General features: G+C 42.4%; 1 protein-coding gene across 6 annotated transcripts in view; it reads left to right on the top strand.

Moving 5' to 3' along the window:
• ACSL3 (acyl-CoA synthetase long chain family member 3) overlaps window positions 1-18,150 on the top strand; it is a 52,040-nt gene that overhangs the window by 14,510 nt on the left and 19,380 nt on the right. Inside the window, exons 1-6 of one of the 6 annotated variants that reach the window (XM_081192601.1) lie at window positions 138-204; window positions 1,068-1,112; window positions 3,219-3,317; window positions 6,158-6,234; window positions 7,503-7,925; window positions 14,730-14,907. In XM_081192601.1, the coding sequence (XP_081048727.1) occupies window positions 7,551-7,925; window positions 14,730-14,907 (553 nt within the window). In that variant the 5' untranslated portion in view covers window positions 138-204; window positions 1,068-1,112; window positions 3,219-3,317; window positions 6,158-6,234; window positions 7,503-7,550. Of the gene's footprint in view, window positions 1-137; window positions 205-1,067; window positions 1,113-3,218; window positions 3,388-6,157; window positions 6,235-7,502; window positions 7,926-14,729; window positions 14,908-18,150 lie in introns of those variants that run through there. The other 5 variants (XM_081192602.1, XM_081192600.1, XM_081192605.1 and 2 more) reach the window with 5 other exon arrangements.

Genomic DNA, 18,150 nt, shown 5'->3' with positions numbered 1-18,150 from the left:
GAAGCGGCCGCTGTTCGAACCGCGTCACAAAGCGGATTTTCCGTTTCCACGGCAACGCCTCCTCCTCCTCTGAGGCTGCTCTCAACCCCCGGGACAAGGAATCGGATGGCAGTGGGTGCTGCCTGGTACACCTAGCGGGTGGGGGGCGGGGGGACGAAGGTCGCCTCCCCCCCTCCCGCCTACCAAGGGATCCCACTTGGCCAGGTAAGGTTTGCACCCCAGCCAGAGTTGCGCCATTAGGAACAGCGCAGCGCCTCCTGCGTCATCCAGGTGACGATGCTGAAAGACGCCAAGCAAGCGTCACTCGGCTCACTCAGCGCTTTCTCTTCGCCAACTTCCACGCGTTTTCCCCGAAGCTATATATAGATTTATATAGATACAAGTTGCCCCAACGCTTTCCTGTTCTCCTGTTAGAAATGAATGGCGAAAGGGCGATTGTTCTGTTCTTTGGTTTTAGCTCCAATTTTAAGATGCTTATACCCACTACTGGTTTTTGGTTTTTTAAGATAGCGAGCCACAAGCCCAGCGGAAGAAATAAAAACATCAAGGCACGTGTGCTATCAAAAAGGAAAGAGGCCCCAAATAATCTTTCCTTTAATTCACGCAATTAGTTCCAGATTTGACAGTTTCCCCTTGAACTGAATACTGCTGCCGCATAGCTTTTGATGGGGCTAGATTATCACCAGGCTTCTCACCCAGCACCTGTTACTGCTGCTAGTTGATGAAGTAGCTGAAGACTTAACTGCAGTCCTATGTACACTGACCCAGGCTTCCTAGTAAATGTGCATAGGATTGCAAGCTAAGGTTGCAATCACGCACCAGAACGTAAGACCAATTTAACTCCCATCACACTTAGTACACTTAGTAGACACACACAGGATTGTATGTGAAGTACATATAAAATAGATCAGTAGCTCAAATTTTGTATCTGGGTGTTTTCAATCCATTATTTTTCTGTATTGTCGCCACCCAAACTGGGGCAGAAGCAAATGGTTTGCTGGTTCAGTGTGGAGCCTGATATATGTTACAGCAAAGTAATTTTGTGACATATTTTTCTTTGTTTGCAGTATAGCCCTGAAATGCAACTGAGCAGTGCACAGAAAGTTCAGCAGGTAGTAAAATTAAACTATAATGTGCAAACAACTTTATGATATATTTGTAAAATTAATAGCAAGGTGCATTTGTTTTTATTTATTTATTACATTAATAGTCCACCTTTCCTCCAAGGAACTCAAGGTGGCATACATAATTCTCCCTCTCCTCATGTTAGCCTAACCTACCTCACAGAGTTGTTATGAGGATGAGTGATGGTGACTGGCCCAAGGCCACTCAATGAACTTTATGACCAAGTAGGGTTTTGAACTGGACAGTCTCCCAAGTCTTAGTCCATCACTAACCATTACACCACACAGGCTTTAGCTGATACCTCATGCATTTATACTTCTGCTCTGCATTATACTTCTGCCCTGTAAAAGGTGCAGGGGAGCAACTGTGAGTAGGATTGTGTTTTAAGTGGGAGTTTCCTTTTCATTAACAGCTATAAAATCACATCATGTACTGTATGGGCTTACACATTGTTTCCCTTCCATGTTTAACTCTACCAAGTGAAACCCTTAAACGCACAGTTGACAAACAGCCACAAAATACCCAACCATGTACGCTAGCGGAAGTGCATCTGATGATAACATATGCAGGCTATTGCAACCAAATAAAAGTATGTAGTGAGTATGGTGATACCAAGCCAGAAAAATATCAGGTTTTGTTTCCGGATTAAATATGAAGTGTAATATTATTGCCCCTTCAACACCAGAATCATTGTCACATTCTGCATCTGTTTTTAGATATTTAATCATTTTGTGCATCCTTAAATTGTGTATAAATTAAATTGATAATAATAATAATTCTGATAATCATGGGTCCTTGTTAATCTTTTTGATAATTTGTTAATCTTTTTGATAATTTGACTGTGCCTCATGCACTGTTCTCAGAAAAAAAGCAACCAAGTTCAGATCTTATCGAACATTCCATAACTTTTCCTTAGGCTATCTGAATGGAATTCATGGATTGCAGTTTGAGAAACTGTGCTCTAGGACTTCACTCTCATATTATCTCATATTATCATAGAACCATAGAGTTGGAAGGGACCACAAGGGTCATCTATTCCAACCCCCTGCAGTACAGTAATTTTTTTCTCAGTGGGGGATTTAAACCCACAACCCTGAGATTTAGAGCCATATGCTCTAATGACTGAGTTATCTAGAAAAACCTCATTATTCTATATTAGATTTGACTGTTGCGAACTGAGTTGAATGCTATTGTTAAAAAAGAATAAAGCTAATCAAGGATAGGCAATTGTCAAGGCAAAAATGAAAACTGTACACTAGATGTTATTGTAGTTTTAAGCATTTTTGAATTCTTTTGGATTCTCACCTTATGATCTTGGGGGCAGATGGCCTTGGCCTTCCTTAGGACATATGTGCAAAAGTTGAAGAGAGAATTGTTTTGTTAAGCCCATCAGTAATTCTTCTAGCCCAGTCTTTCAGCATGTTGTTCTTGCATGTTTGAAATTTTATTATTGTTTGCAAAGTACACATTTCTGCTATTTGGAGGATACAGGCTGTTGTGACTTAATTCCTCTGTGTGAGATAGTGGGCTTTTGTGTTGTCCGCAAGAGAAGCACCTGAAGACGTTTTCTGTGCCAGTTCCTAACTGTAGTCACCTGGTGTCTGCATCCACTGCTGTGAGCAGGACTCAAATTTTAGAGTACTGGCAAATTATCAAAAAGCAATTGTTCCCTGTGACGTACCAAAAATGGAATACCACACGTGGTTGTAGATGTGCATGATCTGTTAGACATGGGCTAGTAACCAACAGAATCCAGATTTGAGTGGATGGTGCACATCTCATAGTTGGATGAATTGGCCTGTGACTTGGAATCAATATGATGTATAATTGCTTAGTCTTGGATGTTAGGTTTTAGTTTTTTTGGTTGTGAGCCTCCCTGAATGCTGTGTTGGTGGGATACAAATCCAGGAAATAAATAGAACGGAATGCAATGGACTATGGGGTACCATGGCAGTAATTGTATTTTGTCTGTATCTAATTAATGTAGTGCAACTTGGAAAATTTGCAGGTTGGATCTTGCAGCTATTTAGGTGAAAGGGCAGCAATTAGTTTTTTATAGTTGCTTTAATTTAGTTTCACATTTTTGTCTTTAGATTTCTGCAACGTTGTGGGTGAAATACTCAGCTGAGACTGAAGCGTCTAGAAACTGCTGTCCCATCGGTACCAACCACAACAATGAGAAGTCATTTAAGGTTTCTTTGTCTTGACACTTTGTGCTTTATTCTAGTTTAATTGTTCGTCACAGGATTATCAGATAAGCTGGTAAACACATTTTTATCTGGATTTCCCCCCACTTTCCCATTTAAGAACCGTACCTCTGAAAGTAATTATTGTATAATAATTGTATAATGGGATCAGTCAGTGCATTTCCCAGAACTCTGGACAGACTGATTTTGAATAAATCCTAAAACACATTTTCTTTGAAACAGGCTTTAATACTTGAGTGGAACCTGGCAAAAAATTATTTAAAGCTGCATCCATAATATAGTATGTCACCAAAGAGATTGTGGGTAAAATAAAGCAAAGAAAGACTATATAAGCCACCTTGCTCCTTGTAGTACCAGGGTGCAGTTTAGAAAGGGTGAAGTGGGGAATCAACCTGCCTTCTCCCTACCCCCTTGTATTTCAGAGTTGACCGGGACTACTTGTTAGCAGGTGCTCTTGAAGAATAACTGCTCTTAAATAGTATTTTTAAAAATATAATTTAATTTTAGCCGTGCTGAAGAGTGGGCCTTTGAAACCTGTTCTTTGTTATTAAAACCTAAAATGCTTGCCATGATTTGTGTTCTTTCTTCGAGATGGAGAATATAGACCATGTGGCATACTTTCTGGAAACTCACAAGTAGCAATTTCAGGGAAATCAAATTCCCAGGAAAAAAATGCTGTTGGTATCCCACCTCCGCCCCCCCCCGCCCCCAAGAGCTCAATATGATATACTTGCTTCTCTCTCTCTATTTTATCCCCACATCATCCTTGTAGGATAGGTCAGGTTAAGAGATAGTAACTGGCCAAAGGTCACCCAATGGGTTTCAGGGCTAGGTAGGGATTTGAATCCTGGACTCCCAGGTCCTAGTGCAGTACTTTAACCACTGCACCACATTTTTATCATTATTGTTAAGCCTTATCATGAATTAATGAAAACATCTCATTAAGCTTACAGTAAAATTAAACTTGCACATAATTCAAAATAAGGTCTAACTATATTTAAAAAAGGGGGGGCACGGGTGGCACTGTGGGTTAAACTACAGAGCCTAGGACTTGCAGATCAGAAGGTCAGCGGTTCAAATCCCTGCGACAGGGTGTGCTCCTGTTGCTCGGTCCCTGCTCCTGCCAACCTAGCAGTTCGAAAACACGTCAAAGTGCAAGTAGATAAATAGGTACCGCTCCGGCGGGAAGGTAAACGGCGTTTCCGTGCGCTGCTCTGGTTCGCCAGAAGCGGCTTAGTCATGCTGGCCACATGACCCGGAAGCTGTACGCTGGCTCCCTCGGCCACTAAAGCGAGGTGAGCATTGCAACCCCAGAGTCGGCCATGACTGGACCTAATGGTCAGGGGTCCCTTTACCTTTATATTAAAAAAAATAGGGTGGTATTCAGCTAAGTTTTACTCATAGTGGAACCATAGGAATTAATGAAGATGATTAAGTTAAGTTTGTTAATTTCAGTGAGTCTACTCTGACTAAAACGTAGATGAGTAATACCCATAACAGCAAATATCATACTACCAATAACAGCAAAAAAACCAACCCACAAATCTTGACCCTCCAATAAAACAAACAAACACAATATTCGTCCCTGCTAGCTTCTAGGCATCCATAGTAGGAAGTATTTCAGGGGTCACAGGATAAACTGGTCTCTGGCTGCCGCCACTGCCGCAGCACCACCTCTTGTAGCTGGAGTCAGTCAGGGCCCCACCCACCCACCCAGGCCAGGTGAAAGTAGGCCAGCACAAAGGGGGCAGTTCCTGCAGGACTCGGAGCACCCATCAGTCCTTCAGACCATTTCCAGTGAAGAGAAAAGACCAAGGTTGTGGCACTAGAACAAAGCCAGTATTTTTATTCAACCTAGATGCCCACACTATCACAGAGAGACTGCAGGAAAGAGAGGCTTTAGAAATTAAGACCTGCACTACAACAAGTTGGTTCTCTGTTGATTAGTAGAGGAACTGAACAATGGGGAAGACACAGCTGATCTTTCTGTCCAGTGGGCCTGTGGGCCTTTTATGACCAAGCCCACAGGTACAATCTCCCTGCCCAAATTCTTACTTGAATTGTTTACTAGAAGAATACAGAGATTGCCATCAAGCCTTCTGCTTTGTGCTGCATATTTCAGGACAGAAATTGGGGCTACTGGCACTGCTTTCTCTTTACATGAAGAAAGGAATCTTTAATCAAAAGTAAAAGTAAAATGCCACAAAACTGTTAAATTCATGGATGTTAATTGCTGTCTGAAACTGGTTGGCAGAATTCTCTCTAATGTTGTGCTGGTACCAGGCAGGGATTTTCCTGTCCTCCCGGGCCTTTTAGCATCCATTTAAATATTGATATTAGCACATTTAGCTTCTATTTTCTTTTATGGTTATGACTCCTTTTAGATTCCTCTTTTAGTGCACATTGTGCAGTGTTAAGTGCTTCAATTCAATTTTTTCAATAGCATGACTGTTTGTTGAAGAGTTCTGTGTAAAAGTTTGCATATCCCCCAGTTTGTAGATTTTGACCACAATCTTAATAGCATTAGCCAGGCTTGTCTGTAGCTTGCTTACTCCAGAACACATGCAGAAAGGTTGGCTGGGTTGGGTTTGCTGAATGTTGTGGTAGCCTTGGTTAATAATTGTGAAATGTAATTGCATGTAAAATATTTTGTAATATATTTTTATCCCATCGTTTTTCAGATAGCTTATTATAGCTTGTAGTAAAATTCATTTGAAGTACTATGAATGTAGTATGATAATTTGTGGCGAGAGCATGCCCTTCTATCATTATCTGAACTTTGGTTTGTGAGCTAAAAGCATACCATTTCTCTTGCTTTCTTACAGGCACAACAGAAGGTGTTAATGCAAGTTCTGCCAGTGAATTAAACATATATTTAAAGGCCACATAGCAATATGGCTTGGTAAGTAAGGTGAACAAGTAAGATGACATTTTATGATGTTGTGCCATTTCTCAATGTTCAAAAAACGTTCCTTATTTTTTTAAAAAGGTTAATTGTAAACACTGTGTCATTCATTTTCCTTGCTTAATTTAGCTTTAATGTATGTCTATAATTTGCTGTAAGTACTGGATAGGAGGACTGCAGCTAGTCAGTTTGGTAGGAAATTGTGAGCTATGCGGACCAGTGGCAGATTCAGTAGAAAATTTTGGGTTTCCTGTGCTTTTTGAAAAAAAAATGTTTTTGGGGTTTTTTGCAATTTATTTTTGAGTATAATTTAAGAATGACTCTTCTAAGTATACTGAGAATTTTGTACTATTCTTTTGAACAACATATATTTGACTTTATAAGGTCTAGACATTGTTCACAGGTATCTTTATACAGTGGTACCTTGGTTTATGAACTTAATCCATTCCAGAAGTCCGTTCTTAAACCAAAACCATTCTTAAACCGAGGCATGCTTTCCCTAATGAGGCCTCCCACCACCCGTGCCCTTCCACCGTTCATTGACCGAAGTAAAGTTCTCAAGCCAAGACACTATTTCTGGTTTTGCGAAGTTTGTAAACCAGATTGTTCTTAAACCGGACTGTCCTTAAACCGAGGTACCACTGTATGGGCTCAATTCAGATGTCCCAAACACATTCTCCAAATCATGGTTCGGAGGCTCGAGTATGTGATGCAGACTCCTTGTGCCTGAAATGCATCTTTCCTTCTACACTTCCCAGTTTACCTCATCATTTTATCATGAGCAACCACTTGGCAGCAGTTTGCCTTTCAACTACGGTTTGAAATAGGTTTGTCAGCCATTGCTTGGAGGCAAAGTGCTAAACATCATTTGTCAATTGGGCTGCTGTTTTGAACTTTGATTAGATGAACCAGGAACCCTTGGAGGAAAGTGCTAACCTTCATTTGACAATTAGCCCCACAATTCTGTGATTTTATGAGTTCGTTGTGAAAAATTTGGTTAAAGAAAACAAGGAAGTGGAAGAGGGACCTTTGTAGAGAGGAGGGGTAGGTAAATGTCTTTCTCAGTTTCCTACCTCAGAACCCTTTAACTGGAGGTGCTGTGAATCAAACATGAAAGATGTGCTCAAACATTTAACCTCTCCACTTTTGCTTGGCCTTTTAAACTTGGTTATAGTTCCATAAATGGAATATGAGTTTTAATTATGAAACCTAAGTCAATGCGGTCAATGTGTGATGATAGTTTCCCCCCTTCTTTTCTGTTTCAGGACTTCATTGATCTTTTTGTGATATACTTGTAAGCTACACAGGAGAGCATGAAATCTTCAAAAATGGACTCTATGAAGCTAAAGCATGATATCAATCCATTGCTTCTTTTTTTTATAAACTTTGTAATCTTGCTTTACACAGTTATAACTTTTATTCCATGGTATTTATTTTCTGGAGCAAGACATGTAATAGCCAAGTCAAAGCAAATTAAAGCTAAACCTGTGAGTTGCAGGCCAGGCAGTGCATACAGATCTGTTAACAGTTTGCATTGCTTAGCATCTGTATTATACCCTGGTTGTGATACACTCGACAAAGCTTTCAAGTATGCTAGGAGTAAATTTAAGGACAGAAAACTCCTGGGAACACGGGAAGTCTTGAAGGAGGAAGATGAAATCCAGCCATCTGGAAAGGTTTTTAAAAAGGTATGCTATGTTTCCGTCTTTTTTAAAACATCCCTTTTTAAATGGAATGTGAAGCAGAAGTGAGGAACCTGTAACCCTCCACATATTGCTGAACTACATCGCCCATCATCCCTGCCTATTCGCCATGCTGGCTGGCACTGGTGGCCTTTGGGAGTCTACCAACATCAGGAGAGGCCACAGGTTCCCCACTCCTAGTGTAAAATCTTTTATGTTGTAAGGAAGGAGTATAGACAGTGTATATGCAGTCATGGTATGGAAAGCAGGCTAGCGTATGTTTTTGCGGCAAATTTAAATGGTGTAGTGGTTAAGAGCAGTGGACTCGTAATCTGGTGAACCGGGTTTGATTCCCTCCTCCTCCATGTGCAGCTGCTGGGTGACCTTGGGCTAGTCACACTTCTTTGAAGTATCTCAGCCCCACTCACCTCACAGAATGTTTGTTGTGGGGGAGGAAGGGAAAGGAGAATGTTAGCCGCTTTGAGACTCCTTAGGGTAGTGATAAAGTGGGATATCAAATCCAAACTCCTCTTCTTCTTCTTCTTCTTCTAATAGTGCTCCTTGGTAAGTTTGATTTGACAGAGGGAAGCATGTCTACTGTGTGGACCTTTTCAGAAGAGTTGGCTACAGATGAGTTCTCACAAATCTTCTCCTGGGTCTTGATGGATAATTTGTATGTTTGCTACCTTTGAGTGTGATAGTGCAGTCTCAAACTTCCAGTTTAGTAATCAAATTCACGGAGGTGGGTACATATTTTATGGCTGATGGTCATCTACTGTTGCTCTAGTTTTTCAAACTTTGTTGACTTGGACTCTTGCTGGGAGAATTTCCCAGGCTTAAGTGGTGGAGAGGACAAGAAGGAAAGGATGCCCGGGGCAGCAATCGCCTGGAATCTTGGAGGGCCCCCACTAGGCCGCACAATAGTTTGTGTGAAATAGCACTGTGGGAAATGGCTGGAGACTTCAGACTTTCTTATGATAGTAGAGAATCACTGATGCATGGCTTAAGTGGGTTTTTACTTTGTTTTCATGAACCTGGAAATCCCATTGCCAAGTTACTGATGGCATCTGCTCCTCCCTCTTTGACGACTGTCCTGAACGCAAAGATCTGTTTGTCCAAGGTCTCCATACATTGCAGAGAAAATACTTGTATTTGACAGACCAACACCTCCCAACTCCAACTCCAAGTCCTTTGACTTTTTCTCTTGGCTCGTTTTGGTGAAGGAAAGAATCGGTGTAAGTTGTTCATGCCACATCTTTTTCTTCTCCAAAACAGTTCAAGGTGCTCTAGTGGGCATTTTGGTGTTGGTAGACACTTCCATGTGCAGGAGTTAAACTCAACACTCTCCATTTAGTTCCAGTGCTTCAAAAATATTGGCCCAGTGCAAATGTTTGGCTTAGTGCAAACAAGCAAACTGCCACAGAAAAGAATGGGACAGTTTTGCTCCTCCCTGATTGTTTTGTCGCTGTACTGAACCAGGCCATGGTTTGGCTTAATGTGCCTTTCAGACATGGGCTTGTGGGTTAGCTCTTTCCAGACATGCCAAGAGCTGTGACAAAAGGTTGCCCCAAGATTCACATTTTGTGGTTTGTCTGGAGAGCTGAACTAGGAGACTGGGTTCAAATGACAACACAAAGCCCAAAAAAAGGCTTAGCTGCACAGCAAAATGGCCATTACCTGTGCAGGTAATGTGAACAACGACGCTGTAAAAGGGAGGAGTGCTCTTGTGATTTTAAAGTCTGGGTGATTAATTCCTTCCTAGCATGGAGGTACAGGTTCTTACAAATCTGTTCAGTAGCTGTCTTTATTTTCTGTCCCAGCAGTCATGTCTAACTGTCCATTTAAAGTCTTCTGTTTCTGGAGAATCACGTAACTGGGATATGGTGCTAAACATAGCTTAAATTATGCCCATAGGGTAGCATTATTAGAATTGCGAACAGGTAGGAGCGCTCATTAGTTCCACAACCGCTACTCTTTATTAAAATTGTTATAACTATTAATAAATAAAACAAACCAAACATTATACACTGAGCCAGCTTTTGACTTTCCTACCATTTTCTTAAAACAAAGGAAATTGTGTTAATGCCTGGCCAGTCCATCTTCAGGGGTATTTTACCATCCCCATATAGAGAGACTGGGACTAACCTTGGACCCTCTCCATGTCCGCTACTGCTGAGTTAAGACCCTCCTTCCCACATTCAGCAGCAGTGCAGGGAGCTCATCCAGTGAACAAATTAGTCATATTGCCTTTGTACCACTGCTCTCTTACCTATTTTTTATCCTCTTAAGTTTCTTCTGGTTGCATATGGAGGATTTTAATGGGAAGCAAGAGCTGTGTGCTCTTGGTTTTTTATATACCTTTGAATGTAAGGTGAGGAAAAAAGTACGCCACTCCTTGCTTGCATTCTCTCTTCCTGCCAGAGGTCTTGAGGCAGGGGATGGATTGGTGATAATTGCGGGCAGCCACAAATACTGGCTTCCTAGTGAGTCCAGCTAAAACTTGCTATTCATGAGCTGCGAGGGCTTGTGATTCATAAATGTGCATGACCCTCATCCTGGTTGGCTTGAAAAGTTACAGAAAACAAGTTGTTACTGCCTGCAAACGGCTTTTGAGCATAGATTAACATTTTAGCTACTTAGTAAGTTTATTTTCTAAGCATAATTAGTGGAATGAATGTTCAGTATGAGGGAGCTTTAGGCCATTCTATTATGCAAGTTATTAAACTACTTGGCAGTTGCAAAATGCCAAATGGATGGAACTGCTTATTCTCCTCTTATTTTTCTTTTTAAGGGAAAGAGGGGGGGCAGGGAAGAATGATCTGATTAAAATGTTGAGTTTATCCACTGGCGGACCACTTTTGAGTTGTGGGAGCATTGTAGTTCTTTGGCCCTGAAGTGCAGCCCAGGTCAAGCTTTTCCAGGACACTTTAGCCCATGTGTCCTTCCTCTAGAAGAATGGTCATCTTAGTTTCCCCACTTTTTATAATAATGTGTCTGGCAAAGCTTTATGAGGGGCTGTCTTCCTTTCTGAGCTTCTGTTTGACGCCCCCCCCAAACTGGACCTGGGAAGTGAGAAGAAAGAGAAGTGAGAGTTCAGTTCTTTGCCCCTTATACTCTAAAGCAGCTTGGATAATGTCAAGGGGGGGGGACCGTGAACTCCACAGAGCTCACCTCCTCTCCACAATTGTGTGTGCCACTTTTTGGGGTGGGGAGAACCCATAGAACCTTCCAAGTTGCTCCTGCCCAACCTCCTGCAGAGAAGTGAGTCACATAACTGGAACACTTACTCCTTCAGTAATCCTCATTCTCCCAGCTCCATGTCAGTGTTAACATGGTGGCTAAAGTAGGGAAAAAGGAGTTGTCAGACTGCATTTGGTACAGCTCACATAAAGTATTTTAAAAGCCATATTGGCTTTTATTGAACGTGCTAGACTACTGAAATGGCGAGCGTGGTGTGATGTTAAAAACAGATTTAAATATGCATGCAGATAAGTCATTGGATAATTTTTGTTACTGCTTTCAGCCATTTAGCTAAGATCTAGTGTAGATTTATATCATGCCCCGTCATCACCAGGTTTCTCAGGGCAGTTCAGAAATATAAATACAATAACCAAAAACAAACAAAAACCAAGCTGTAAAATACAACTAAGAATCATAGCCTCCAATTCATCTGTGCTGACTTTTAGAAACATGCGGAAAACTTTTCTGTTCCTCCAGAACTATGCATGTAGTTAAGAGTACACCCCCCCCCCATGGTCAATTGATGTATGTTTTTAATTTCTATTTGTTTTAAACTAGTTTTTAACTTTCTATAATTTTATCATCTGGTTTTATGTTGTAAACTGCTGCAATATATATACAGTGGTGCCCCGCAAGACTAATGCCTCGCAAGACGAAAAACTCGCTAGACAAAAGAGTTTTCAGTTTTTTGAGTCGTTCCGCAAGACGAATTTCCCTATGGGCTTGCTTCGCAAGATGAAACGTCTTGCGAGTTCTTGCGAGAAACCAGAAGAAATAAGAAAGTGCTTCCACAGATACTTCAAGGAAGCCGCTAAGCCGCTAAGCCGCTAATAGCCTCTAAGCCGCTAAGCCGTTAATAGCCACTAATAGCCGCTAAGCCGCTAATAGCCGTGCTTCGCAAGACGAAAAAACCGCAAGACAAAGAGACTTGTGGAACAGATTAATTTCGTCTTGCGAGGCACCACATATATATGTATGTATATATGTATGTCTGTGTGTGTGTATGAGACAGCAATATATAGATCTATTTTATAAATAAATATTACAAACAACATGACAACGCTGTCCTGTGTCCATAATACTAATGTCAAGAAGGCTCTCTGGTAAATAGCAATCAGAATAAGCACACTTGCTGCTATTCTGTTTTGTTCCATATGATGGCAGTATTGGATATGTTCTAGTTTATTTAAACACAAACAAAAGACCACAAGTGTAGATTATAAAATCCTGTTTATTTTCAAGTGCATACCGTAATTGCTGGTGAATTTAACTGCTTGTCTTACTTTTTCCTTCCATTACTGAAATTTAAGAGCTTATGCATAAAAATCTAAAGTTTTGGGGGATATTTACAACAAAATTCTGCATTCCCATCTGAGAATTGTTTATTTCTTTTGTACTGAAAAATAGAATTTTATACATTTAGGAGAAAATTGCAGTGCAATAAATGTTTGTAATCTTCCTCTGTGTCCTAAGTGGCACATAAGGTTCATAATTTTTGTCAAAACTCTTGTATGGAATCTGAAGCGGAGGCTTTCCTTTTAATTCAGTGAGGGAATGCAAGCTGAAGGGTGCAAGTTGCCATTTTGTGCATGCTGATTTGAATGCAGGTCTCATTGACGGCAGTGGGGGCTTACTCCTAGCAGGTCTTGTTAGGAGCACAACCTTAGTAACCTCATGGCCACATTGAAATTTACTTTATTTTTGATCACAGCAGACTTGTATTTCTACTTAAGTGTTATAGCAAAAAGCACACACTAGAGAGCAGTGTTTATCTTTTTATGCTCACTTTTATCGAACGCTTTTTGCTTGTGCGGTGCAGCACTAGGTAAAATAGCCTTCTGTGTGCAAAATTGCATAGATTAGACACTCCAGTCTCTTCCTATTAAAGCTGCTGTCATGGTGTGAGGCAGGGGGCTAGCGACCACACTCAGTTCCTCAGTGGAGACCAAGAGGATGGCAGGTCTGGGATCTGTGGCAAACACTGTGCAGCATGCGCCCCTTACCCACAGTTGCTGCTTAGTGTAGAAGCTTTAACAGGAAAAAAACTTAGCAGTTTTGCTGATCTGGAAACCCATAGTCTAGATGTGTTTTTAGTAGCATTGTCTGGATTTTATGTAATATGATATTAGTAGCTTCAGTCCTTTTTTTTAGAAACACAAATGTAGTCCAAAAAACTGGTATGAAACTGAAAATCAAAGTTGTCATTGGGTTTTGAATCTGAAATGTCTTTCTAATGTTGAACACACCTCCCTGCTTTCTTCCAGTTCTTTGAAATCCCACCTGATGTTGCGAGTGGCAAGACTGCTTTTGGGAAACTGCCTGTTGCAGTCCTAGCCCTTGGTTGGCAGCGCACTTGCGCTAGCCAAGGCAGGAGGTGGGGGTCCAGGGGCGAATGCCCCTTTGTGGGTCATTTGTGGGCCATCTCTCTGGCTGGTACAGCATGGATGCTAAGATTGGGCCTGTCACTATCATGTGGCGGTGGCAAGTCTGCATAGGATCTTCTGTCATTCCATCCCCACTCCAAAATGCCCTGCTTCTGGGGGGTTTCTGGTGGAAATACTACCACTGGTACATTCCACCTGCTGCTTGTGTGGGCACTTTGGGGCACTCCTCACCAGCAGGCCTTCCCCGATGTCGGAGGCTGGCAGAGCTTTCCTGATGGTGAAGGCCAAAGAAGCTATGCAGCACTGAGTAGAGGACCCCTCTGCTCTATTCAGTATCCTCTCCAGCATGGTGGATTTGGGCTTGGGATTGTTTCACCCCTGAATTCTTCTTGAATAGCACTTACAGATAATTGATACAATTCTGATACCATATTGGCCTGAATATAAGTCGCACCCGCAAATAAGCCACACCTTTAAAATTCAAAGGGGGGAAAAAAGGAAAAAAGACAATACCCGAATATAAGCCACTCCCTTAAAATTGGGTTGCAGGCTGAAAATTGCTGCGGTTGGTAGAATTGTAACTCTTAGCCAATTTAAGGCTTTGATCTTGCAAGCCCGCAAAAGTTACCGTACAATTGCTAAAAGTGCAAATTGCAATTCAATTGCTACAATTCCGCAGGCACTCACACCCGCAAATGGCAAATGAACCGTCTTAAGCTCTCAAATAGGCAATGAAACATTTTTTTGTTCTGTTTTACCGTATGTCTGTTTCAGCAGTGATATCGTAAAAGCCCATTTTTGTAAGGTTGCAAATTTAAGCCACACTTTCACTTTTCACGGTTGGAATTTGGGGAAAAAAGTGAGGCTTATATTCAAGACAAATGCGGGCATTTGGTATAACAGAATTAATCCATTCACTTGACTAGGGAGATAAGAAACAGTTCCGTACCCTTCCTTTTCTATATTGTATTTTTATTCATACAGCACCACTTTGCACGGTAAGTTTTGGAAAGTAACCTATGCAAAATGTCATGTCTGCGTCTCATGGGCCTTTCAATCTAAATATTGTTAGACAGGAAAACAAACATGGAGATGAAAGACAAAGGCAAGCAAGTACACAGAAATGCAGTTATGCATGCTTAGGCTTGTTTGTGATTTTTAAAAAAGTCTTTTTTTATTTATTAAGGTTGTCCTTGGAAAATATCTGTGGCTCTCGTACGATGATGTTTTCAATAAAGCGAAAAAATTTGGAGATGGATTAACTGTGTTGGGCATTCAACCGAAGATGAACATTGCCATCTTCTGTGAAACTAGAGCAGAGTGGATGATCGCTGCCCAAGCTTGCTTCATGAACAACTTCATACGTAAGCATTTTCTTATGGCAATATCAGGTTTTTTGTGTGTTTTTGGATACACTGAGAAGGTTTTCCTAACACTTTTAATGACTTGTGTAGGGCAGCTACTATGCTAATATGCCGGGCAAGAGAGGCTAAACATGGAGTCCGGCACGCTTCCCGTTGCGCAGCTTGCAAACTGTCCGTGCCGATCCAAAAGTCCTCTTGCCTCTTTCTCTTGCCGGTAGCAGAGCGAACACAGCGGCAAGAAGCAATTGCAGCGTGTGAGTAATAAATTCAGAGCAGACACAAGGCATTCCTTATCTTCTTAGCCTTTAATCATGAAGTTTAACAGCATAAATCAAACCTGGCGAAAGTTCGGCCATTCTCTCCCTCTCGCATAGCGTACCAGAGGCAGACTGACACACTCAGAGTCAAACCACTCCCATAAGTGTTTGTGACCACGTCTCAGGAAAAAGACGTCACACAGAACTCCTTAACCCTGTGAGTTCTGAAACCAATAACAGCTACTATTGTCCCTAAATTAGTATGATTAAGTTTTGTTTTGAAGATTCTTCCTCTGTCTCCTCCTAGGACGTGGGTTGCCATCTCCATGGAATTGCAAAGATGCCAATTCCTAGGATGAGCTGATGGTTAACCTTCTGGCTTTGGGAAGGGTGGGAATTTCCCTTTCTCACACAACCTTTCTTAGGTTCGGTTTCCTCCAAGCACATGCGGCAGTTTTGGAGGGCAGGCAGTTTTCTTCCAAGCATCACACTTGCTTTTCAGCCCAGAAAACCATCGTTACAAGTCCAATTCCAGTTCATTTGTGCAAGAGCAGTGCTAGAGCATTAGGAAGAACGTTGTGACAGTAAGAGCTGTTTGACAGTGGAATGAACTACCTTGGAAGGTAGTGGAATCTCCTTCATTGCATGTTTTTAAGCAGAGGTTGGATGGTCATCCATCAGGGATTCTCCGCTTATACCATATTTTTTGCCCTATTGGACGCACCGGCCCATAGGACGCACCTAGTTTACGGGGGGGGGGGAATCAAGGGGAAAAAATATGATCCCCCCCCCCGCAGCTCTGGGATCAGCGGACAGGCTGCACGCAGCCTGTGCGCTACTCCAAGACCTTCTCCCTGCTTTTGCAGGAGGTGGCGGAATTCCCCCACCTCCCGCAAAAGCCCACAGGAGCCTTGCGCGACTCCTACGGGCTTTTCGACCAGGAGGGAAAAGGGACTGAAATGGCCAGTCAGTCCCTTCTCCCTCCTCGGGGAAAAACCCCCAGGAGCGGTGCGCTCTTCAAAGGGTGCGCGGCTCCTGCGGGCTTTTCTGTGAGGTGGGGGAATTCCCCCACCTCCTAGAAAAGCCAGCAGAAGTCGCGGAGCCCCTTTAAAGAGTGCGGGCTTTTGCCTGCTTTTGTGGGAGGTGGGGGAATTCCCCCATCTCCCGCAAAAGCCCACAGGAGGGTTGGAGAGTAGCTGGAAGGCGTCGCGTGCCTTCCCGCTGCCCCCCATCCTCTGGGGCTGGCCATGGGGGAAGCGCTGCTTTCCCCCCCGCCAGCCTCCAACCCGGGTCGGAGAGTAGCGCTGCTTTCCCCCCCGCCAGCCTCCAACCCGGGTCGGAGAGTAGTGCTGCTCCCCCCCCCCCGCCAGCCTCCAACCCAGGTCGGAGAGTAGCGGGAAGGCGTTGTGCCCCCCATCCTCTAGGGCTGGCCATGGGGGAAGCGCTGCTTTCCCCACCGCCAGCCTCAAAGAGCAGACTCTCCTGGCTTATAGGGCGAAAAATACGGTAATTCCTGCATTGCAGGGGGTTGGACTGAAAGGCCTTTTGGGTCTCTTCCAGCTCTACAATTCTGTGATTCTAAAGGACACTAATAAAAGCATCTTTCTTGGTAAGAGGCAGAGAACAATGTCTGTAGAAGACTGAACAATTCTTTCCGATTTTTATATATTTGTATTGTATGTTCTCACCAAAAAGTTAATAGGAGCAATTAAAAGACCCTTTCATGGTAAAAACAGCAAACATATATGAATGAAATTTATTTCATTCAGAGAGCAGTTTTGCAGAATGTTAAATTACAACTCAAAAGAGAAATCACTTAAAGCCCAAGTAGAAAAAGGAACTGAGACTGGTATAATAGGCCATTGTAAGCAATTGCAAAAAGCACTTTGAAGATTTGGTAATTCTTCCTTGGCAGATTATTATATATAGCTTCTCTATAGCTGTGGGAGTAGCTTGTTACATCTTTTCTTTCAACGGAAGCTTTGCTGCTTCTGTCTCCCCTCATAGTTTTTGCTCTAATTACTTCAGTATATTCTGAGGAAAATAGAACTGACACCCATTTAAAAGGAAAGCATCTCATTGAATGTAAGCTGTACATGTAACATGTATCTCTGCAAAATCTCCACAAGCTTTGCATGTAGTACTTTTGCTACTTTCTGGAGCTGCAGGGCTTGGCAAGAGCATGGTCTGGGCTTGGGCGGTAGTCCCCTTCACCAGTGTAAAGCTGCAGCTTCTTTAGCTAAGCCAGTGACAGAAGTGGCTGCTGACAGGAGAGCTGCCTGCTATCGTTTCTAGACCAGGAATCAATGACATCATGCCCTCCTGATGTTATGAACTGTGACTCCTGTCACTCCCAATTATTATTGGCTGTGCTGATTGCAGCTGATGAGAGTTGTAGTCCAAAATTCTGGAAAGTACCAGTATCATGGCTACTTCTGTTCTAGATGATGGAATAAAAGAAAATCTGGCACAGCTTCCATTATTGTATAGGCTACATAGTGATAGTTGCTTCCTTCTTCTTCTTCTTCTTCTTCTTCTTCTTCTTCTTCTTCTTCTTCTTCTTCTTCTTCGTCATACAACACTCTATACCCACAGGTCTCAGGGTGTTTCACAGGATAAAATCACAATATAAAACCACAAAATATACATACAGTCATACCTCAAGATAAATACACTTCAGGTTGAGTGCTTTCAGGTTGCGCTCCGCGGCGACCCGGAAGTAACGGAGCGCGTTACTTCCGGGTTTCGTCGCTTGCGCAGACGGTAAAAATGACATCATGCGCGGAAGCGGTGAAATGCGACCCGCGCACACGCAGACACACTGTCGCACCTTACATTCTGTTTGGGATGCAAACGGGGCTCCAGAACGGATCCTGTTCGCATCCCGAGGTACCACTGTAATCAAAATAAAGACGAGAACAACCCAATGGTAGGGAGATGGTAAGCTTAGAGGAAGTTCAAGCTTGACATTCCTGTCTTCCATTTT

Source organism: Podarcis bocagei (assembly GCF_964188305.1).
Source record: "Podarcis bocagei genome assembly, chromosome: 4".
Taxonomy (NCBI): Eukaryota; Metazoa; Chordata; class Lepidosauria; order Squamata; family Lacertidae; genus Podarcis; species Podarcis bocagei.
The sequence above is the reverse complement of the archived record's forward strand: the minus strand, read 5'-3'. Positions and strand labels throughout refer to the sequence as shown.